Consider the following 16,912-nt stretch of genomic DNA (forward strand, 5'->3'; position numbering starts at 1 on the left):
AGGCAAAAAAATCGCTTGAACCTGGGAGGCAGAAGTTGCAATGAGCCAAGATCCTGTTGCTGCACTCTTGCCTGGGGAACAGAGTAAGACTCTGTCCAAAAAAAAAAAAAGGAACCAGGGGACAGCATTATACTCTAGGCTGAAGGGGAACTGGAAAGAAATTGTATTATTAGAGACCCATGAGAGCTGAAGCCATAGAAAAGAGGTTCTAGACAGGCCTTGTAGTCATAGAGAGACAGGATTGTGGCCAAAAATGTGGCTTAAAAAAAAGAACAGTCTGATATTTCTCACCTCCCTTCTTTTGATTTTCTGCCAGCACTTCCCATTGGTCAATCCCAATAGGAAGCCACAGGTCAAGGGGGCCTAGTGATTGATCTATAGGTGTCAGCATCCAAGGGCATGGCTTGGTAGAGAAGTAAAAACAACAGATTTGGGGAGGGAAACAGAAAATACTGCTATTATAAATATTCTCTATGACCACAGGAAGTTAAAAAAATTACTAGATTGCAGGACAATTACAAGTAAAAAATCTCCATAAACCTACCTTTCTAATACCACTTCCGTCTTATTCCCATATTTAACTTACTGAGTGTTATCTCTGCCTAGCCCTGGGGTGGGTAAACTTTTCTGTAAAGCATATTTTAGACTTTGAGGCTTAAGAGGCCAGGTTGAAAATATGATGTCCTATTTATATAATGATTTAAAATGTAATTATTTGAACACATAAAAAGCAGTCATTCAAATTCAGTGGGCTGGATTGGCCTGTGGGCTATGCTTTGCTACCCTCTGGCCTTGAAAGTCTTCTAAATTTTTGCTAGCCTAAAATCCACCTAGTTTTCAATGTCAAGTTCAAATAAAACCTTCCTGGCCAGGCTTGGTGGCTCACACCTGTAATCCCAACGCTTTGGGAGGCTGAGACAGGTGGATCATGAGGTCAAGAGATCAAGACTATCCTGGTCAACATGGTGAAACCCCATCTCTACTAAAAATACAAAAATTAGCTGGGTGTGGTGGCACATGCCTGTAGTCCCAGCTCCTCGGGAGGCTGAGGCAGGAGAATCGCTTGAACCAGGGAAGCAGAAGTTGCAGTGAGGCGAGATCCAGCCAGAGTAAGACTCTGCTTCAAAAAAAACAAAAAAACACAAACCTCCCCTATGTGGCCTCTCATACTGCTGTGAGTGACGGAAAATCAACTATTACTAGCTTAAGCAAAACAGGATAAGTTGAGAGTTTGCTGGTTGTAGATCCCAGAATCCAGGAGCTGCGGAAATGCCAGCTGCTCTGGGGATATCCTGCTTCGCTACTGTGGTAACATCAGAACATGACCTCTTCATCTCCCTTTCTCTTCTCTTTGCTTGTCTTCAGTTTGGCTTCATCATCTACTAGAGGCAGATCTTTTCTTTTCCACAGGAAATAGAATGTGTATCTCTTCATGTACTAAGCCCAGGAAAGTATTTTGTTTAATCTGTCTGGGTCACCCAGCCACCCTTTGATGAACCCGTGTCGGTGGAGGAAAGGGGTACAGTGATGTGGCAGTATCGAGGTTCAGATATGGCACACGTTGGGAGAGAAGCTCACCTCTGAAGAGGGGGGAAAGAGGCAATTTCCCAAAAGGAGGGAGCATTCTGTTGCCAGGAGATGAAACAGGAGAAGTTGTCTGTTTTAGAGAGATAGAAATGTCACAGTTATAGTCCAATGTGTGCAGCGCTGTAACAGAGATAAGTCTGACGCCTCTTTATCATCCCCAGTACATAACATCACGCTTGGTAGACACATTCATGCGATTTTGATGAATGAATGACTCAGTTCTCCCAGCTGATTGTGAACACACTCTACTCCCAACTGGCCTGGAATTTTATCAGCTGCTCTTTGTAGGTTGTATTCGGGGTTTATGGCCATCTGTGATCTCTCCTCTAATTTCTGGTGCAAAAAGTGTGTATGAGACAGAGGCAGGCGTGCAGTAAACACCCTGTGTAAATCTCCATCCCAGAACCAGAGCACAAAATGCTGACGACACCAATCACTGGAACGGTTATGTTTTGGGTGACCCGCGTGGCCTCTTTGTTGAGGCCTCTAGGATACAAAGCCCCCACCTAAAGACGCGACCCTCCCTTGGGAGGGAGGCAGGGCCCAGGGGCGGGAGCACAGCGGGGCCCCAGCCTCAGGCGCGTCACTGAGCACAAAGGAGACAACAGGGAGGCGGCAGCGGGCGCTGATCCTCGCTCGCCAGCCACTTGCGATTGCGGTTACAGACCTGCAGCGCCCCCTCCCCCGCCCGCCGGCCTTTCTGTCTCCTCTCTCCCTCCGTACTGGACGGCCCCGGTCCATTTCCGGGCTCCGGATATTTGGTATCGATTGGGGCTGGGGGCGCGGAGCAGGTGTCCGCGGCGGGGCAGCGGGGCCGCCAGCCCGGTGCGTCGGGGTCCGTCTTCAGCTGCTTTGGTCACCAGCCCCTGCCCGCCCGCGCCGCTCCGTTCTCCGGCCTGCGAGCGCTTCCCGCCGGACTTTGCGCCGCGTCGGGCGCTACTGCTGCGCTCGGGGCCCCGCTCGGCGGCGGCGTGAAAGGGGCGACAGGGACCCCGGCCCAATATGGCTGAAGTCAGCATCGACCAGTCGAAGCTGCCTGGAGTCAAGGAAGGTAAGGGCCGCGGAGGGAGGGGGGTCGCGCGGGACCCTCCCCTCTCCCCGCCAGAGGTTCTCTCGGGGCAGGGGCGTTGCCTTGTCGGCTCCCGCGGCCCTAGCGCGGCGCCCGCCTTGCGTTGGCCTTGCCTGGACGTGAGGGGAACTGAATTCAGCTTCTAGTGTGGGACCTTGGGCAAGTCACTGGCGTTTCGAGCCTGTTTTTCCTCCAGTAAGAGGGGTGGGGGAGGCCAACACCACCCCCAGCAAGTGGTTGTGCTCCTGTTCTCGCGCACGGCACGGCCCTCAGTGAGCGCTGAAGAGCTGGGTCAGTCTCACTTAACTGTGTGCTTAGAAATCCAGGCCCAGCCTGGCTGGCTTGAAGGCTGGGAAGTGGGGAGGGGTTGACGTTTAGTTCCGTGTGGAGCCTTTGTTTTGAAACCTGACTCTGCCTCCTTCTCTCCCTACTTTTCCTAGGCCAGCGGCTGGCTGGCTGGCTGACTTTCCCACCTTCCTCAAAGTTTAAAAGTTTAGTCTTGGCTGTGCTCTGCGTGGGCGGGAAGCCACTATAAGCATTTTCTTAAAAAAAAAAAAAAAGTGAGCGAGGAAGCAGGGGACTGATGACCTTGTCATTGCTCTTTATACCTATGTCCAGGAAAATAGAGACTGATTAGTACTGACCTGGCTTTAGCTGACATCAAGTAGCCTTTTGACTTCCCTTCTCTGTTCTTCACGAGCTGCCTCAGGACCTACCTTTTTTTTTTTTTTTTTTTTTTTTTTTTTTTAAACACTGAGATCTTAGGTGCTGGATCGCCTTATGCCTTGAGTTATCTTTGTTTATTCTTTGGTCCTAGGAAGCATAGAAGTTCCAGAGTGCTACTGCAGGCCCATAAGTTCCAAGGGCTTGCAAAGTCGGCTTTTGTTGTGGATGTCATTTGTTTCAACTAAATACTGTAGCCTGAGGTGTCTTGGAGATGTGGAATTGAAAATAATTTTTGCTTTTTTGGAACCGCTTTTTTTTTTTTTTTTGCTAACTTAATTGACTCAGTTGTCTTGTGGGTGCTCAGGCCAGCCCAGAAATCTCAAGAAAATTAGGGATTGCTTGGTTGTTTTCCCAGAGTTTTAAGCACCAGGAGATTAATGACTAGTGGGCACTGATTTCATGTAGAATTTCTAATGGGCCTAGTTCTGTCTTATTGTTTCAGAAGGGTGTTAAAGCTTAGGCGTGAGATCTTAGCATTGGTATTTTTCTGCCTTTCTGTTCCTGGTATGGCTTTGATGAACACTTAGTGCTTTCACCTGTAGAAAACAGTTTTCACTCTGCTGTCAAGACTAAGGAGGCTGAGTGATAGGAAAGGCAGATCAATACTTTGAAAGTTCTCGTCTTAGAGATTGTCTGGTTATCCTTTACTTTTGGATATGAGGGGTTTTTGTGTGCTTATGTGTTGGTTTTGTCTCTAGAGAAAGAGTGATCCTTGTGCATTGTGTAGTGGCACTTTGGGGGTGCGGGGTGCATGGTGAGTAGAAGGAGAATTGGAGTTCAAACAAAACCTGGCATGTATAGTATTGATCATATAGTGCTGTGATTTTATCCAGTCCCCTATTCATGCGAATGACCTGGAAAAAACATAAAACTCTTTATATACATTTATATTACCCTTAGGTCTTCTGATTTCTTACCAAGACATGAATGACTTGTTCTAACATATTATTTCTCAAGGAGTTCCACAAACACCTTCCATCTAAAAATGGAAAATTTTTCCATTTCCACACTCTAGAGTCTAATACATGTAAATTAGCTTTCATTTTTGCGTAATATGGTGTCTGGCGATGTCTTTTATGTAGTCTGGTAAATTGGTAAGGAAATACGGTGTGGCTCTTTCGGTAAGTTAGAATTAAATATTTATTAACTTTGAAGGTTGTCAGGAATTGAGAGAAGATCACTGTCTGTAAACAGCTGACTTTTATGGTTCCAAGATTATCAAAGGAAATGATACGCTTGGAATGTCCTACTAATGGTGGTGAAGTTTTTGATCTGGGAAGTATTCAAGTCTAATAAAGTGTGTCTTTCTCTAATATAACTCTTAATTATGGCCCAGTTACTCCCTATTAGTGTCTTTATCCTAATTAAAGAGAAAGAAGCTGGTGCCTCTGATAGGGTAAAACATGCGCAAACATTGAAACTGTGGTAATACTGAAACTCCAACTTTATGTGAGAAGGGTTAGTGGTAGTAATTAGTTTAATATTCTGATGCAGATTTTTGAATTGCATTAAAAAAAAATCCCTGTATCTGTCTCCTCTACTTACCTTTTTAGTTTAAACCTTTGGTAGATGTGTGTGCAATTATAATTTATATTCAAGTTGGTATCATGAGGTAGATTCCAATAGAGATTAAGAATGATAGTGCAGTGAATGTGTGCCCCATTCCACTGCTGTTTCTTTAGGAGGGGATGGGGCACCGTGTGACTTTTTGTCATCAACATTTCAGTAGAGGTCATGGGTAGCAGCTGACATTAGGGTTAAGGGGATATTTAAAAATCTTTTTTTTTTTTTTTTTTTTTTTTAGAGACGGAGTTTCGCTCTTGTTACCCAGGCTGGAGTGCAATGGCACGATCTCGGCTCACCGCAACCTCCGCCTCCTAGGTTCAGGCAATTCTCCTGCCTCGGCCTCCTGAGTAGCTGGGATTACAGGCGCGCACCACTGTGCCCAGCTAATTTTTTGTATTTTTAGTAGAGACGGGGTTTCACCACGTTGACCAGGATGGTCTCGATCTCTTGACCTCGTGATCCACCCGCCTCGGCCTCCCAAAGTGCTGGGATTACAGGCGTGAGCCACTGCGCCCGGCTAAAAATCCTTTTTTTCTAGGTTGAAATCTAATGCTTACTTAGTTTTTAAGGAAGTATGAAATATTCATCATTTGGACAGACCTTTTGAAAAAGCACATGTATCTATGGTAGTATTTATACTTTGGTAAATCTCTTAAATTGGGAGAGAAGGAGAAATGTTTGAGTTGGAATGTAGGTGAAAAGAATTAAGTCAACTAAGTGTCAACACATCATTTTTTTCTGGTTAAAAGGGTGTTTGGAATATCTGCATACTTTTTATAATGGAAAACACTGTTGCCAATATTTAGGAATAATAATACTCTGTTTCTTCTGAAACATTTGAGGTTCTAGATTGGAAATAATTTCCAGCCATTTTAAACTTCAGTAGATCTATGACTGAAATGCAAAATGCAATTTGCGAATGTTAGGCAAAGGAATAGGCATGTTTCAGTAATATTCTGAAAGTTTATTTGAGTTCACAGCTGAAAACATATTTTCTGAAAGTGAACACTTTAAATCAGTTGACAAACTGACATATTTTGGGGGTCAATTTTAGCTTCTTGATTGAATTTTTCTTTTTGGAACCAGCAGTCAAGACGCCCTACTTTCCTTTTGCTCTCCAAGTTCCTGTATTGCTAATTAATTTGAATTGTCCTTTTACTTTAATTTTGCTGTTTACCCTTCTCTAACCAAGGTGTTGATCGAAGCTTTTCTAAACCTTTTGGCGTTTTATCAACTTCTTTGCAATTTCTGAAGCATTAGAGCTTTATCATTTTTAGCTGTGAAATGCATGCTTTGAACCCCTTCTGTTTTCTCCAAGTGTTAATCTTTGTTTTTCTTTCCTTACAGCAGTTCTTACAATCTCGTTTTTTATGTTCTATTCTGATATTCTTTATGTGGAAAGTTCTGCTGTCTGAAAGTTGATGAATTCTGTGTGTATTCGTGTGCATGTATGTGCTTAACATCAGAAATCAGTTTACCTAGGAGTGACTTGCTACTTAACGTACAAGTAGCTAGCTATTCTGGGAGCAAATCCTTTTTCTTTCATGAAAGATACAATTTAATACATTATTAGAACTGTCTGTAAAAGGAAACATACCTAGAAAGCACTGATTTATTTTCGGTTCAGGACACTCCGGTGGCATAATGCGGTATATTAAGTTCATGGCCTAAATCCAGAACTTCAGGGGAAAGATATAAAGTTATGTCTGGTACAATCAGTTAATCCAGTAGTCCAAGAGATTTAAAGCTTATCACATGCACACTAGGCATCTAAACAGATGGCAGTGTCCATGAGAATGTACCTATTTCTGGCGACAGGGCAAACTCATTTTCCCTGTTTTTCAAAATTTCGTAACAGTTTTTGTTTTGGTTGTTGCTTTTTAATGAGACCCTGGCTGAATCTCTTTGAGCAAGGAGGTTTGTGTCTTAGTTATCTTGCTTTACCCTCCTCACCTGGATGAATGCCTTTTATATAGTCAGCAGCTATTACGTCAATGTTTGCATTTGTGAATAAATGAATGAGTGAATGAATGAATACATTAATATTCTCTGTTGGTTTAGGAATCTTATCTCTGGCATAATTATTTTGTATTATTTTTCAGAGTATTAGCTCTTAAAAGACAGAGATAATACCTTTTAAACTATGTGTATTACTTATTTTTACCAGCATTAAATTTATAAAAACTTGGAATTTTTTCCCATTTTTTTAATAGGTGTGTCATTCAACATAGATGTGTATTACATAAAAAAATTAAAGTAATTTGTTGCTTTCTCTTCTGGCCTTTGAGATATTCATTAAGAATAGAATTTTAGTAAAAACATTTTCTAAATGCTGTTTTGTGGTTTTGATTTTTGTCTGAGTAGTAAGTTTAATTTTTTTTCTAAGTGCAAAGCAGTATCACTCAATTTAGGAGCAGGAAGGAATCTTAGATATACAGACTTTAAAAAATAGTAATTGTTTTATCTGCTGTGTGCCACATATTGTGTTGAGGGTATTTCCACAATAAAAAAAAAAATTTCCCATGGTGCATGAACATGATCTTTGCTGTAGTATAGAATGCATGGAGTTGTTGGAAGAACCCTCTGAATTCATATGTGGACCAAAAATGGCTTTCACAAAAGGGAAGAAAATAGTTTATTGCCATATGTAGACGTGCAATAGTTTTTCAATGAACAAGGGAATTTTCAAATTCATGTAACTATTACTTGTAAAATACATGGTTTTTTAAACTATCAAATACTTAAAGGACAACTCACATGGGAAACCATAGTTAATTGGTGTTTTAAAAAGGGATTTCAGAGTAGAAAGCATTAAAAACTACTGTTCTAGGCCAACTTCCTTATTTTCCAGATAAAAGTCCAAGAGTCAGGGAGGGCAAGTGAGTCAAACCACTGAGACTGAGTAGCTAGGAGTTGGCACATTGGGGTCTAGGATTAGAAAAGTTTAGAACTGTGAGTAGTTAAAACTAGAGTTAGAGTTATATACTCTATATATAAGTAGAGTAGTCGTAACACAGGTTATTCTTCCCTCCTTTTTTTACCTGCCTTCTCCTCTCCTCACCTTTCCTTTTCCCCTTCCCTCTCTTCTCCTTGATTTTAAATTGTTCTGTAGATGTGTAAGATTCATTTTTGATGTGTTTCATCTATGTGATATGCCATATGTTTAAGACAGTAGAATGAAAATAATGAATGATAAGACTTTTTCTGAGGATAGTTATTTTAAGGGTAATGTATCATATGGATGCTGAGTTAACGTAGGTTTAATTAGAATTTTTTTACAGCTTTTATTTTTGATTCAACGAATGAATTACTGAGTGAACTATAGGAAGTCACACTCTTGCCTCAGTGATTTTTCTACCTTAACTATCAGGTAAAAATGCATGTCTTCTCTGATATATTCATTCTAAAGGGGATAATATTTAAAAGTAGAAGCTCTACAATTAAACATATTAGGGAAATAAAGTCAAAGTCATAGGCCATCATCTTTCCTCAGCTTTCGTTAGGGACATTAACAGTTTTTACTGAAATAAATGAATTTTGCTTCAATGACGAAAAGCATGTGATACTCAACCATTCATAAAGAAAACAGTTATAGAGACCACTAAACTTAAGTAAATGCTGCTCGAAATCCCGGTTCTCCAAGTACAGGAGCATATTTAGAAATGAATTGCTCTGATCCATAGAGGAGAAAAAAACAAACATTAAAACAATTATATTTGCTGTTTCAGAGGTAGCCACTGGAAGTGCCATTGGATTAATGTTTTTAACTGGTGACTCATTTAAAATGTAAAATTAGGATAACCTAGATCTTAAATAAGACCTACAAAGGATAATTAGTTTTTATATTCAGAAAGACTTTGGGGATTACTTAGATGTTTGAATCTAGAATGTTCCAGGTGTTTGAATTTAAAAACCAGCACAGGAGTTCTCAGATAATACTTTTAAAAGGGCTGTTAAGCAGAAAACAATCGTTATTTCCTCTGTCATCATTTCATTAAAAAAGCATACACAAATAACACACATACATTAAGTGTGTATACATAGGATAGTTGTTAACCTGCATTGAGAAAACAAACAAAAAACAAAGCAGTGGAGACTTTCTAACAAACCAGAACCAGGGTATTACCAGTCTTGTTTATGTGTCAGTGGTTCTTTCCTTTTTGTCTTTTTAGTGAAGTTCAGTGAAGAATAATTTATATACAGTAAAAATTCCTTCTTTTTAATATATAGTTCTGAGTTTTGACAAATGTTTAGTCTTGTAACCACCACAACAGTCAAGATACAGAACATTTCATAACCCCAAACTTATCAACCCCCTTTTCATGCCCCCACCAGCCGCTGAATTGTTTTCTGCCCTGGTAGTTTTGCCTTTTCAAAAATAATGTATAAATAAGATCACATAGTAAGTAGTTTTTTGAGTCTCCTCAAACATACTGTTTATTCATTCACTAATTGAAGAATATTTGAGTTGTTTTCCTTTGGTGGTTGTCAGTAAAGTCACTCTGAACATTTGTCTATGTGTGTGTGTGTGTGTGTGTGTGTGTGTGTGTGTGTGTATTTGAACATAAGTTTTAGTTTCCCTTGAATGGGCTTTCTGGGTTATATATGGCAAGTGCATGTTAAAATTGTCAAACTGTTTTCAAAATGGTTGTACCATTTTGCATTCCCACTAGCAATGTATGCAAGCTCCAGTTGCTCCTGCATCCTTGGTGGCATTTCATATTGTCAGGGCCCATTTAATTTTTTTAATTTTAACTATTTGAACAGGTGTGTAATTCTTTTTGTGGCTTTAATTTGTATTTCCCTAATGGTTGTGCCATTTTCTTATGCTGATTTGCCATTCTTACATTGTTTGTTGAAGTGTCTATTTTAAATTTTAGTTCATTTAAAAATAATTAGACTATTATTGAATTTGGAAGTTCTTCACGTATTCTGGAAACAGTTCTTATTATACATATAGTTTGCCCATGTCCACAGTTTTAAAAACCTTAGTTCAATATCAGAATGATGTGGGGATCTTTACTATAAACACCTTCCCAGCTCTACTTGATATTAGCTAAAGCTCTTAGAGATGGTTTCAAGAATCCGTAGTTTTTATATGCAGACTATGTACTCAGCCTTATGCAATGGCGTTCAAAAAATACCGAATGAGTATAGTGTGGCCACCCCAATACAGAAATCTTCTCCTAATTTCTTAAGTTTTTGCAGTGACAGTTCATTTATCCGATAAAGAGTGGGCAGTAATCCTCTCTAGTAATTGAAATTTGTTGCAGTGACTTACAAACTACTGCCACTTGTTTTTATATAGCAAGGTAGCTCAGGATGGTTTTTACATTTTTTAATGATTCAAAAATAATAATGTTTTGTGATGTGAAAATTATATGAAATTCAGATTTCAGTGTCTGTAGGTAAAGCTTTATTGGAACATAGCCATACACATTCATTTACTTGTGTTTGTCTGCTTATATACTATGGAGACAGAGATGAGCAGTTGTAGCAGAGACCACGTGATTTGCAAAGCTTAAATTTTTTTATGACCTGGTACTGTACAGATTAAAAAAAAAAAGATTTGTTTTGGAACCATTTTCAATGAAACTTCCAAAAAACTTTCTTATTTAACCTTTTTTGGACAGCTCAGTTTTTGATATAAACACTTTATCATAATTTTAATAGTGATGGTTTTGGGAATTATTGTTTATTGAACTCTTAGGACAGCCTATTTAATTTTTGAATTGACTTTAAAAAGTACAGACTTAAATCATTTTTCTTTCTTTTTTTAAGAAGAAAAAAAAATTACACTCCCAGTAAATTTCTGGGGATCCCAAAATCCAATGTAGGTAGAAATCTTATGTAAAGTAAGAGTATGCCGTATGCCAACTCCGAGTAAGGGTCTGTGGGGCTTTCAGAAGAGAAGTTCATGAGTATCCAACAGATTCAGCCACCTTAAAATGTTTGCTAATTTTTTTAGCTTATAGTTTTGGCTCTGTTTAAAACTTATGACAGATATTTGTGTGAATGAAGTATCATTTCATCTTCTTAGACACTTGTATCAGAGGTACCTAGGCTGGTTTTATCACCAAATTTTTTAGTATTTCCTGATGAGCATTTCTAGTCCTGATACAGCTCCTCAATGACCAAATACCAGGGGAGTCTCCACTGGACTTTTTTGGCTTTTGTTTTTCCAATGAGTCATAAAGGCTTAGTCATTTTCCATTAACTTTAGGAGTTTTAACTGTGTATAGTAAAACTATAAATGACTTATAAGGATATCTTTCCCTCTTCACTGCATCCCCATCAGCAACAAATTCTGTTTTGTTTAGTGACTATAGAGGAGTCCATGATTGACTTTAAGTATTATTTTCACTAATTTTTGAGTAGCACCTTCCCACCAAATACTTTGAAAATATTAGATTTTTCTTTTTTATTATGAAGGTCTGTGTAAATACAGAATATTAGAGTTGACAAATACTATGAAAAACTCTTTTTGTCTAAATGAGAGTCCTGACATAGAAGAAAGAGAAAGATAGGGCTCACTTAAGGGTCCTCGTTCTTCCCATCTCTACATCTTGAATTTGTCTTAATATCTGGGCCAGTAGCTGTTTTGGAAAGGGCTATTCACTCTCAATGTCTGCATTTATAGATCACTTTCAGGCTTTTCCTAGAAAATATTTTCAATTCTGTCAGTGATTGCTGGATTCTAAGTTGACATGTTTGTTTTCCCAGCATTCTCTGGTCAGATCTCATTATTTCAAATTGGTCTTTGATGTATCCACAAATCATGTCTTCTTTTTATAGTTTCCCCATTGAAACTCCATAGAGCTAATCTTTGAAAGATCATTTTTGCCTCTGTGTGTATGTTAAAGGGGACAGACTGTAGGTGGAGACAATGGCTAGGGAGTTTTACTGTGCTTCTAACCCCTGAATTCTAGGAATTTGGTTTCAGTGCCACTCAAACTCCCCAAAGTAGAGTGACTACTGGGGCTTAAAGGCAGGGTCACCAAAAAATTTATAAGCCAAACTTAGATACTTTGTGAGTAAAAAGGGATGATTCTAATAATTTCAACAGATTAGGTATATACTGGTGACCACCCAACTGAAGGGGACTTTGCTGAAATACCACAGGAAGTTGGATATGATGATTGAGCAAGGTCGCTGTTATAGAACTTTCTGACTATGTAAATGTAAAATTTCAATTGAGTCTTAAAACCCAAAGAGTACCTGTCTCCCATAGTGTCTTGAGGTTCTTAATTTATTTTCTATTTCATAATTGATTACTAAATGAAACATGTAATCTGCTCTATAGAATGTTGTATAAATCATCAGGGTTTTATTTATTTGTATTTAGTAGTGACAGTTTCGTTTTCTTTGAAATGGAGTCTTGCTCTGTAGCCCAGGCTGGAGTGCAGTGGCACAATCTCAGCTCACTGCAACCTCTGCCTGCCTAGTTCAAGCAATTCTCCTGCCTCAGCCTCCCAAGTAGCTGGGACTACAGGCGCATGCCACCACACCTGGCTAATTTTTGTAATTTTAGTAGAGATGGGGTTTAACCATATTGGTTAGGCTGGTCTCAAACTCCTGACCTCAATTGATCCACGTGCCTTGGCCTCCCAAAGTGTTGGGATTACAGGTGTGAGCCAGTGCGCCCACAGAGCTTATCAAATTTCTATTTAGATAGTTTTTTTTTTGTTCCCAAATTATAGGTTCCACTATGTATTCCCCAAAAATGTGGGAAACAGATGGTGAACCTATTGGTGCAATTGAAGAAAGGTAAGAAATACACACATTTATGATTCCTGCTACTTGACAGTATGTAATAAAACCATCATGTTCATTTACATTTTAAATAGAAGTATAAAAGGCTACCTTTTTACTCTGTGCATTTCTTTTCAGTAATTGAGCTCCTCCCAGAATTATTTTGCAGTATTTGCTTTAATTTACCAATACATTAACTAATTTATGCAAATAGAAATCTAGCTTGGAGTATAAAATTCAAGTTCAACTAACTGAGTAACTTATTTGTAAAGGGAAGTACTTTGAACCTAGATTTGTAAGATGTAGTTTTACATCTCCTCTTTACTAGTTATTAGCAGTATCTCTGAGCTCCAATTTCCTTATCTGTTCATGGGAGATAATATTCAATGTGCTGTGGGAATTAACTGAAGAACTGGATATGGAAACATTTTGTAAAATTCAGGGGTATACATTTTCTTTTGCTGTTACTGTTCAAGTTGGCCTGTAAGTACTTACACTTTGCTGTCTTCCAGACCATTGATCCTGTGAGCCCTAACCATAACTATCTACCTGGAATTTCCTTCTTCTCTGTCCAGATATATCTTATTTCTATCCTACTTCCCATCCCCTGGCCTCACTGAAATGCTGATCCTCTGTAAAGTCTCCTGCTTCTTTCCTGCGTGTCTTACCAGCGCACTCTAAGTAGTTTCTTAGATGGTGTTGGGTTCTATCAGAATTTTTATGTGTGCTATTTTATGTGTGCAATGTGTCTTCATGCTCTGTATCAGGCTGTTATTTCTCTGAAGAGGAAGCTGTTGCTGACTGATCTCAGTATTAAGGTCCTCAGGCATAGGAGATGTTCCATAAAACTTGTGAAATATCTGATAATTTATGCTCAGTGGGCAAGCTATTCAAGGTAACCAAATTAATGACACTAGAGTAAGAGCTATGATCATTTGCATGAATTCCCTGGCATAGGAGTAGGGGACAGGGAGCAAGTCTTTTACTTGTTGTATGAGTTGTTCCAGCTCTCAGATTTCTATAGAATCTCAAGGCCTGAAGTCAGAGTAGTCTCTTTTGGAGGCAACAATCTTGTTTAAGGATTAATTTTAGTTATATAAGACCCTGGTAATTTTTGTACACTTTCCAGTAAAGTGATGTTACCATTCTGTTGCTGTTGTTAGAGTATCCAGTTAGTTTCTTAGATGGTATTGGGTTCCATCAGAATTTTTATGTGTGCTATTTTCTCTTTTAGATTTATTTTTAGATAAAGGGGGAAGGCTCTTCCACAGTTTAAACAGTCAAACCTAACATGTATTTTAAAAATTCTTGATATAAGGAGAGACAGTTGTGAAGAATCTGAAAGTTTTGGGATGGAAACAATGAATATATGGATTGCAAACTTGTCATAGTTTATATTGAAAAGACGAGAGAAAGCATGAGCAGAAGAATCAGCTGAAGTCTTTTTGCTTTGAGTGTGATATGTTTAATTTGTACTTACTTTAAAATGATCTGTTTCAGGTTCATATGATGTATTAGAAGTCAACAGCCGTTAAAAATATGCAGTGCTACAAAAAAACAAATGTATCCTTCAAGGGAGTTATGATATAAAATTTTCTAAACCATCTAAATAATTTTGATACCATATAAAACAAGTGAGACAAGTGAATCCTTTATAGTAGAAAAGGATTTGGACGGCTTGTCTTCCTGTTCACAGATGCAGGCTGCCCCGATTTTCTTTCATTTCCTCTGCAAGAGGGTATTACATGATAACCAAGCATACTGAAGGTTGTACTGAAGCCAATTTCAGTAGCAATCGTAGGGAAATCTAGGGCATTTAGAACACACTCCAGATGAACATAAAACATTTGGTGATCTTCAAGAAGCCTTCTGAAGATCGAAAGTGTTAGCTTTCCCAGGCTGTACTCTGATCATCTGACCCCAGGAAAACCTTTTAGTAAACGTCACAGTCCACATTTGTATTCATCGAACAATTAGTGACTGATAACATTGTCTCCTTGTACTCTGATACTGAAGACTCTATGAGAACTGTTAATTGAAACAGGAAAAGTTCACCTTTTTATAAGGCACCAGATCGAACAAAAGGTTAAAATTTACTTGTGGTTAAAGATACTATACAGATGGATAGAAGCAGATATTTGTTATTTTGGATGCTAGAAATAGTGAAATCAACAGCAACAATGCAAGCAATATTAGGTGTAGGAGAAAGCATGGCAGTTAACCTAGATGAATAGGCTTCATTTCATTTCATTTATTTCATTAATGTATAATACTTGTATCCAAGAGACAAATGTCTGTCACACCAAATTAACTACATTTCATTCTTCATTGTTTTTAAGTTGGATAGATTCTTAGAGGTAATTTAGTCTGTCTCCTTACACGTCACTACGTGAGGCTCTAATTTGGAAAGTGACTTGTCAAAGTTCTCTTAGAAAGCTGCTGACAGAGCCAAGACTTAAATTCTGACAGGTATCTGGAATTAAGAGGGCTCTTTTTACTATAATTTGCTTGTGCCTTATACACTATGATAAAGTCCTTACATTTCTGTAAATTGGGCAAGTAAATCTGTATTTATTACACCTACGATGCTAGAATGTCATAGAGATTTAGCAGAAAGCTTTTACTACAGCAACTCAAAATACAGAATTAGGAAACTATGTCTAGTTTTAGCTATGCCAGAAGGTTTTAATCTTCATGTTAATATGTTGGTTAGATTTTGGCTGGCTATACTTCCAGTCAACAGTTTTCCTTCCTACCCTTCTTGATGGTGATAATTTGATGATTCTTTTATTTCAGTAAACTATAATTACATATTTTTCACATAGAATTCTACTTTACTTTCTAATCTTGGACATTCAGCTGAAAAAGTTTCGAGTGGCAGAGCTTATTAAACATTTCAGACATTCTGATTTCCCCTTAACTCCGGCCCGCAATGTGTTTAGGAAACATGTTCTCCCTCAGGTGGGCATACGAGGTTAGAAAGAGCTTTAGAAATGCAGTAAACTATTGATTATATTGTGATTACTTGCCAGGAAACATTGCTTCAGATTCTGTTTCTTTTTCTTCCAGAGACAGGGTTTCACTCTGTTGTCTGGACAGTGGTGTAGTCATAGCTCACTGCAGCCTCAAGCTCCTGGGCTCCAGTGATCCTTCTGCCTCAGCCTCCTGAGTAGCTAGGACTACAGGCCCATGCCACCATTCCTGGCTAATTTTTAAATTTTTTTTGTAGAGTGAGGGTCTCACAATGTATTGCCCAGGCTGATCTTGAACTTCTGGCCTCAAGTAATCTTCCCACCTTTGCCTGTACTGGGATCATTTCTTCAGATTCCTAAGAGCAAGTACTCACTGCATATTCCAGCATAGATTCTGTACTAGAAAAGTGACTAGATCCATGTTAATCATGACTTAGTGGGACCTCACTAGAAGTAATACCTAATAGAAAATAACTAATTGTAGGAATTTATTAACTTTGATGAGGCCAATAATAGGCTCTATTTATTGAGCTGCTGCTTACTGAGTAGCAGATGCTTTTTTTGGTCCTTCACATACATTATCTAATTGAGTCCTAACAACATTTATCCTTATTTTACAGTTGAGGAACCTCTGAGGTTCAAAGAAATTAAATACTTGCCCAAGATCTTTTAGCCTGTAAGTAAGCAATATTTGAGTCCTGATCTGTACTCAAAAGTTCATGTTTCTTCTCATAAATCTTTCTTAAACACTTAGCAAAATCCAAAAACAGATCCAGGTTGTTGCTCTATATACTCTGTTTATTTGTATATTATTGAAATCTTAGCATCCTACTCACTGGAGTCTCTGCATGACTGGCAGCTTAAGTTTTTGCTTTTTTCTTCTCAGAGTGCTGTTTTCAGCCTTTGTTGAGAATACAGAACTATTGAGAGTTCACATGTAACTTAAGTACCAGTGAGGTGAATATAAATTTCTACCTTAAAAAAAATTACACCACTCTTGTGAAACTACGTGGAGAGCCAAAGTGGTTGACAGAATCACTGCTTAAAATCTATGTGTAACCCCTGTTATCTGTGTGGGGATTTTCTGGACGTATTTTGAAACACCAACTGGCTTCCTCAAGTCTACCTTTTGGTCACCTCCTTACTCTGAATAGTCTGTATTTCTAGGGGAAGAAGTACTGTTTTAATGTAAGCTTTCGTTATAATTAGGAAGAGATATCTCCTGATCTTCTGTGGAAGT

General features: G+C 38.7%; 1 protein-coding gene across 4 annotated transcripts in view; it reads left to right on the forward strand.

Annotated features, from left to right (window-relative positions):
- Positions 1-2,540: 2,540 nt before the first annotated feature.
- Positions 2,541-16,912, forward strand: part of CCDC50 (coiled-coil domain containing 50) — a 72,559-nt gene continuing 58,187 nt past the window's right edge. Inside the window, exon 1 of one of the 4 annotated variants that reach the window (XM_012448933.2) lies at positions 2,541-2,638. In XM_012448933.2, the coding sequence (XP_012304356.1) occupies positions 2,590-2,638 (49 nt within the window). In that variant the 5' untranslated portion in view covers positions 2,541-2,589. Of the gene's footprint in view, positions 2,639-6,711; positions 6,866-12,669; positions 12,716-16,912 lie in introns of those variants that run through there. The other 3 variants (XM_012448932.3, XM_012448935.2, XM_012448934.2) reach the window with 3 other exon arrangements.

The sequence above is a fragment of the Aotus nancymaae genome, unplaced genomic scaffold (assembly GCF_030222135.1).
Source record: "Aotus nancymaae isolate 86718 unplaced genomic scaffold, 86718_ANA_hifiasm-v0.15.2.pri h1tg000067l, whole genome shotgun sequence".
In the NCBI taxonomy this organism is placed as follows: Eukaryota; Metazoa; Chordata; class Mammalia; order Primates; family Aotidae; genus Aotus; species Aotus nancymaae.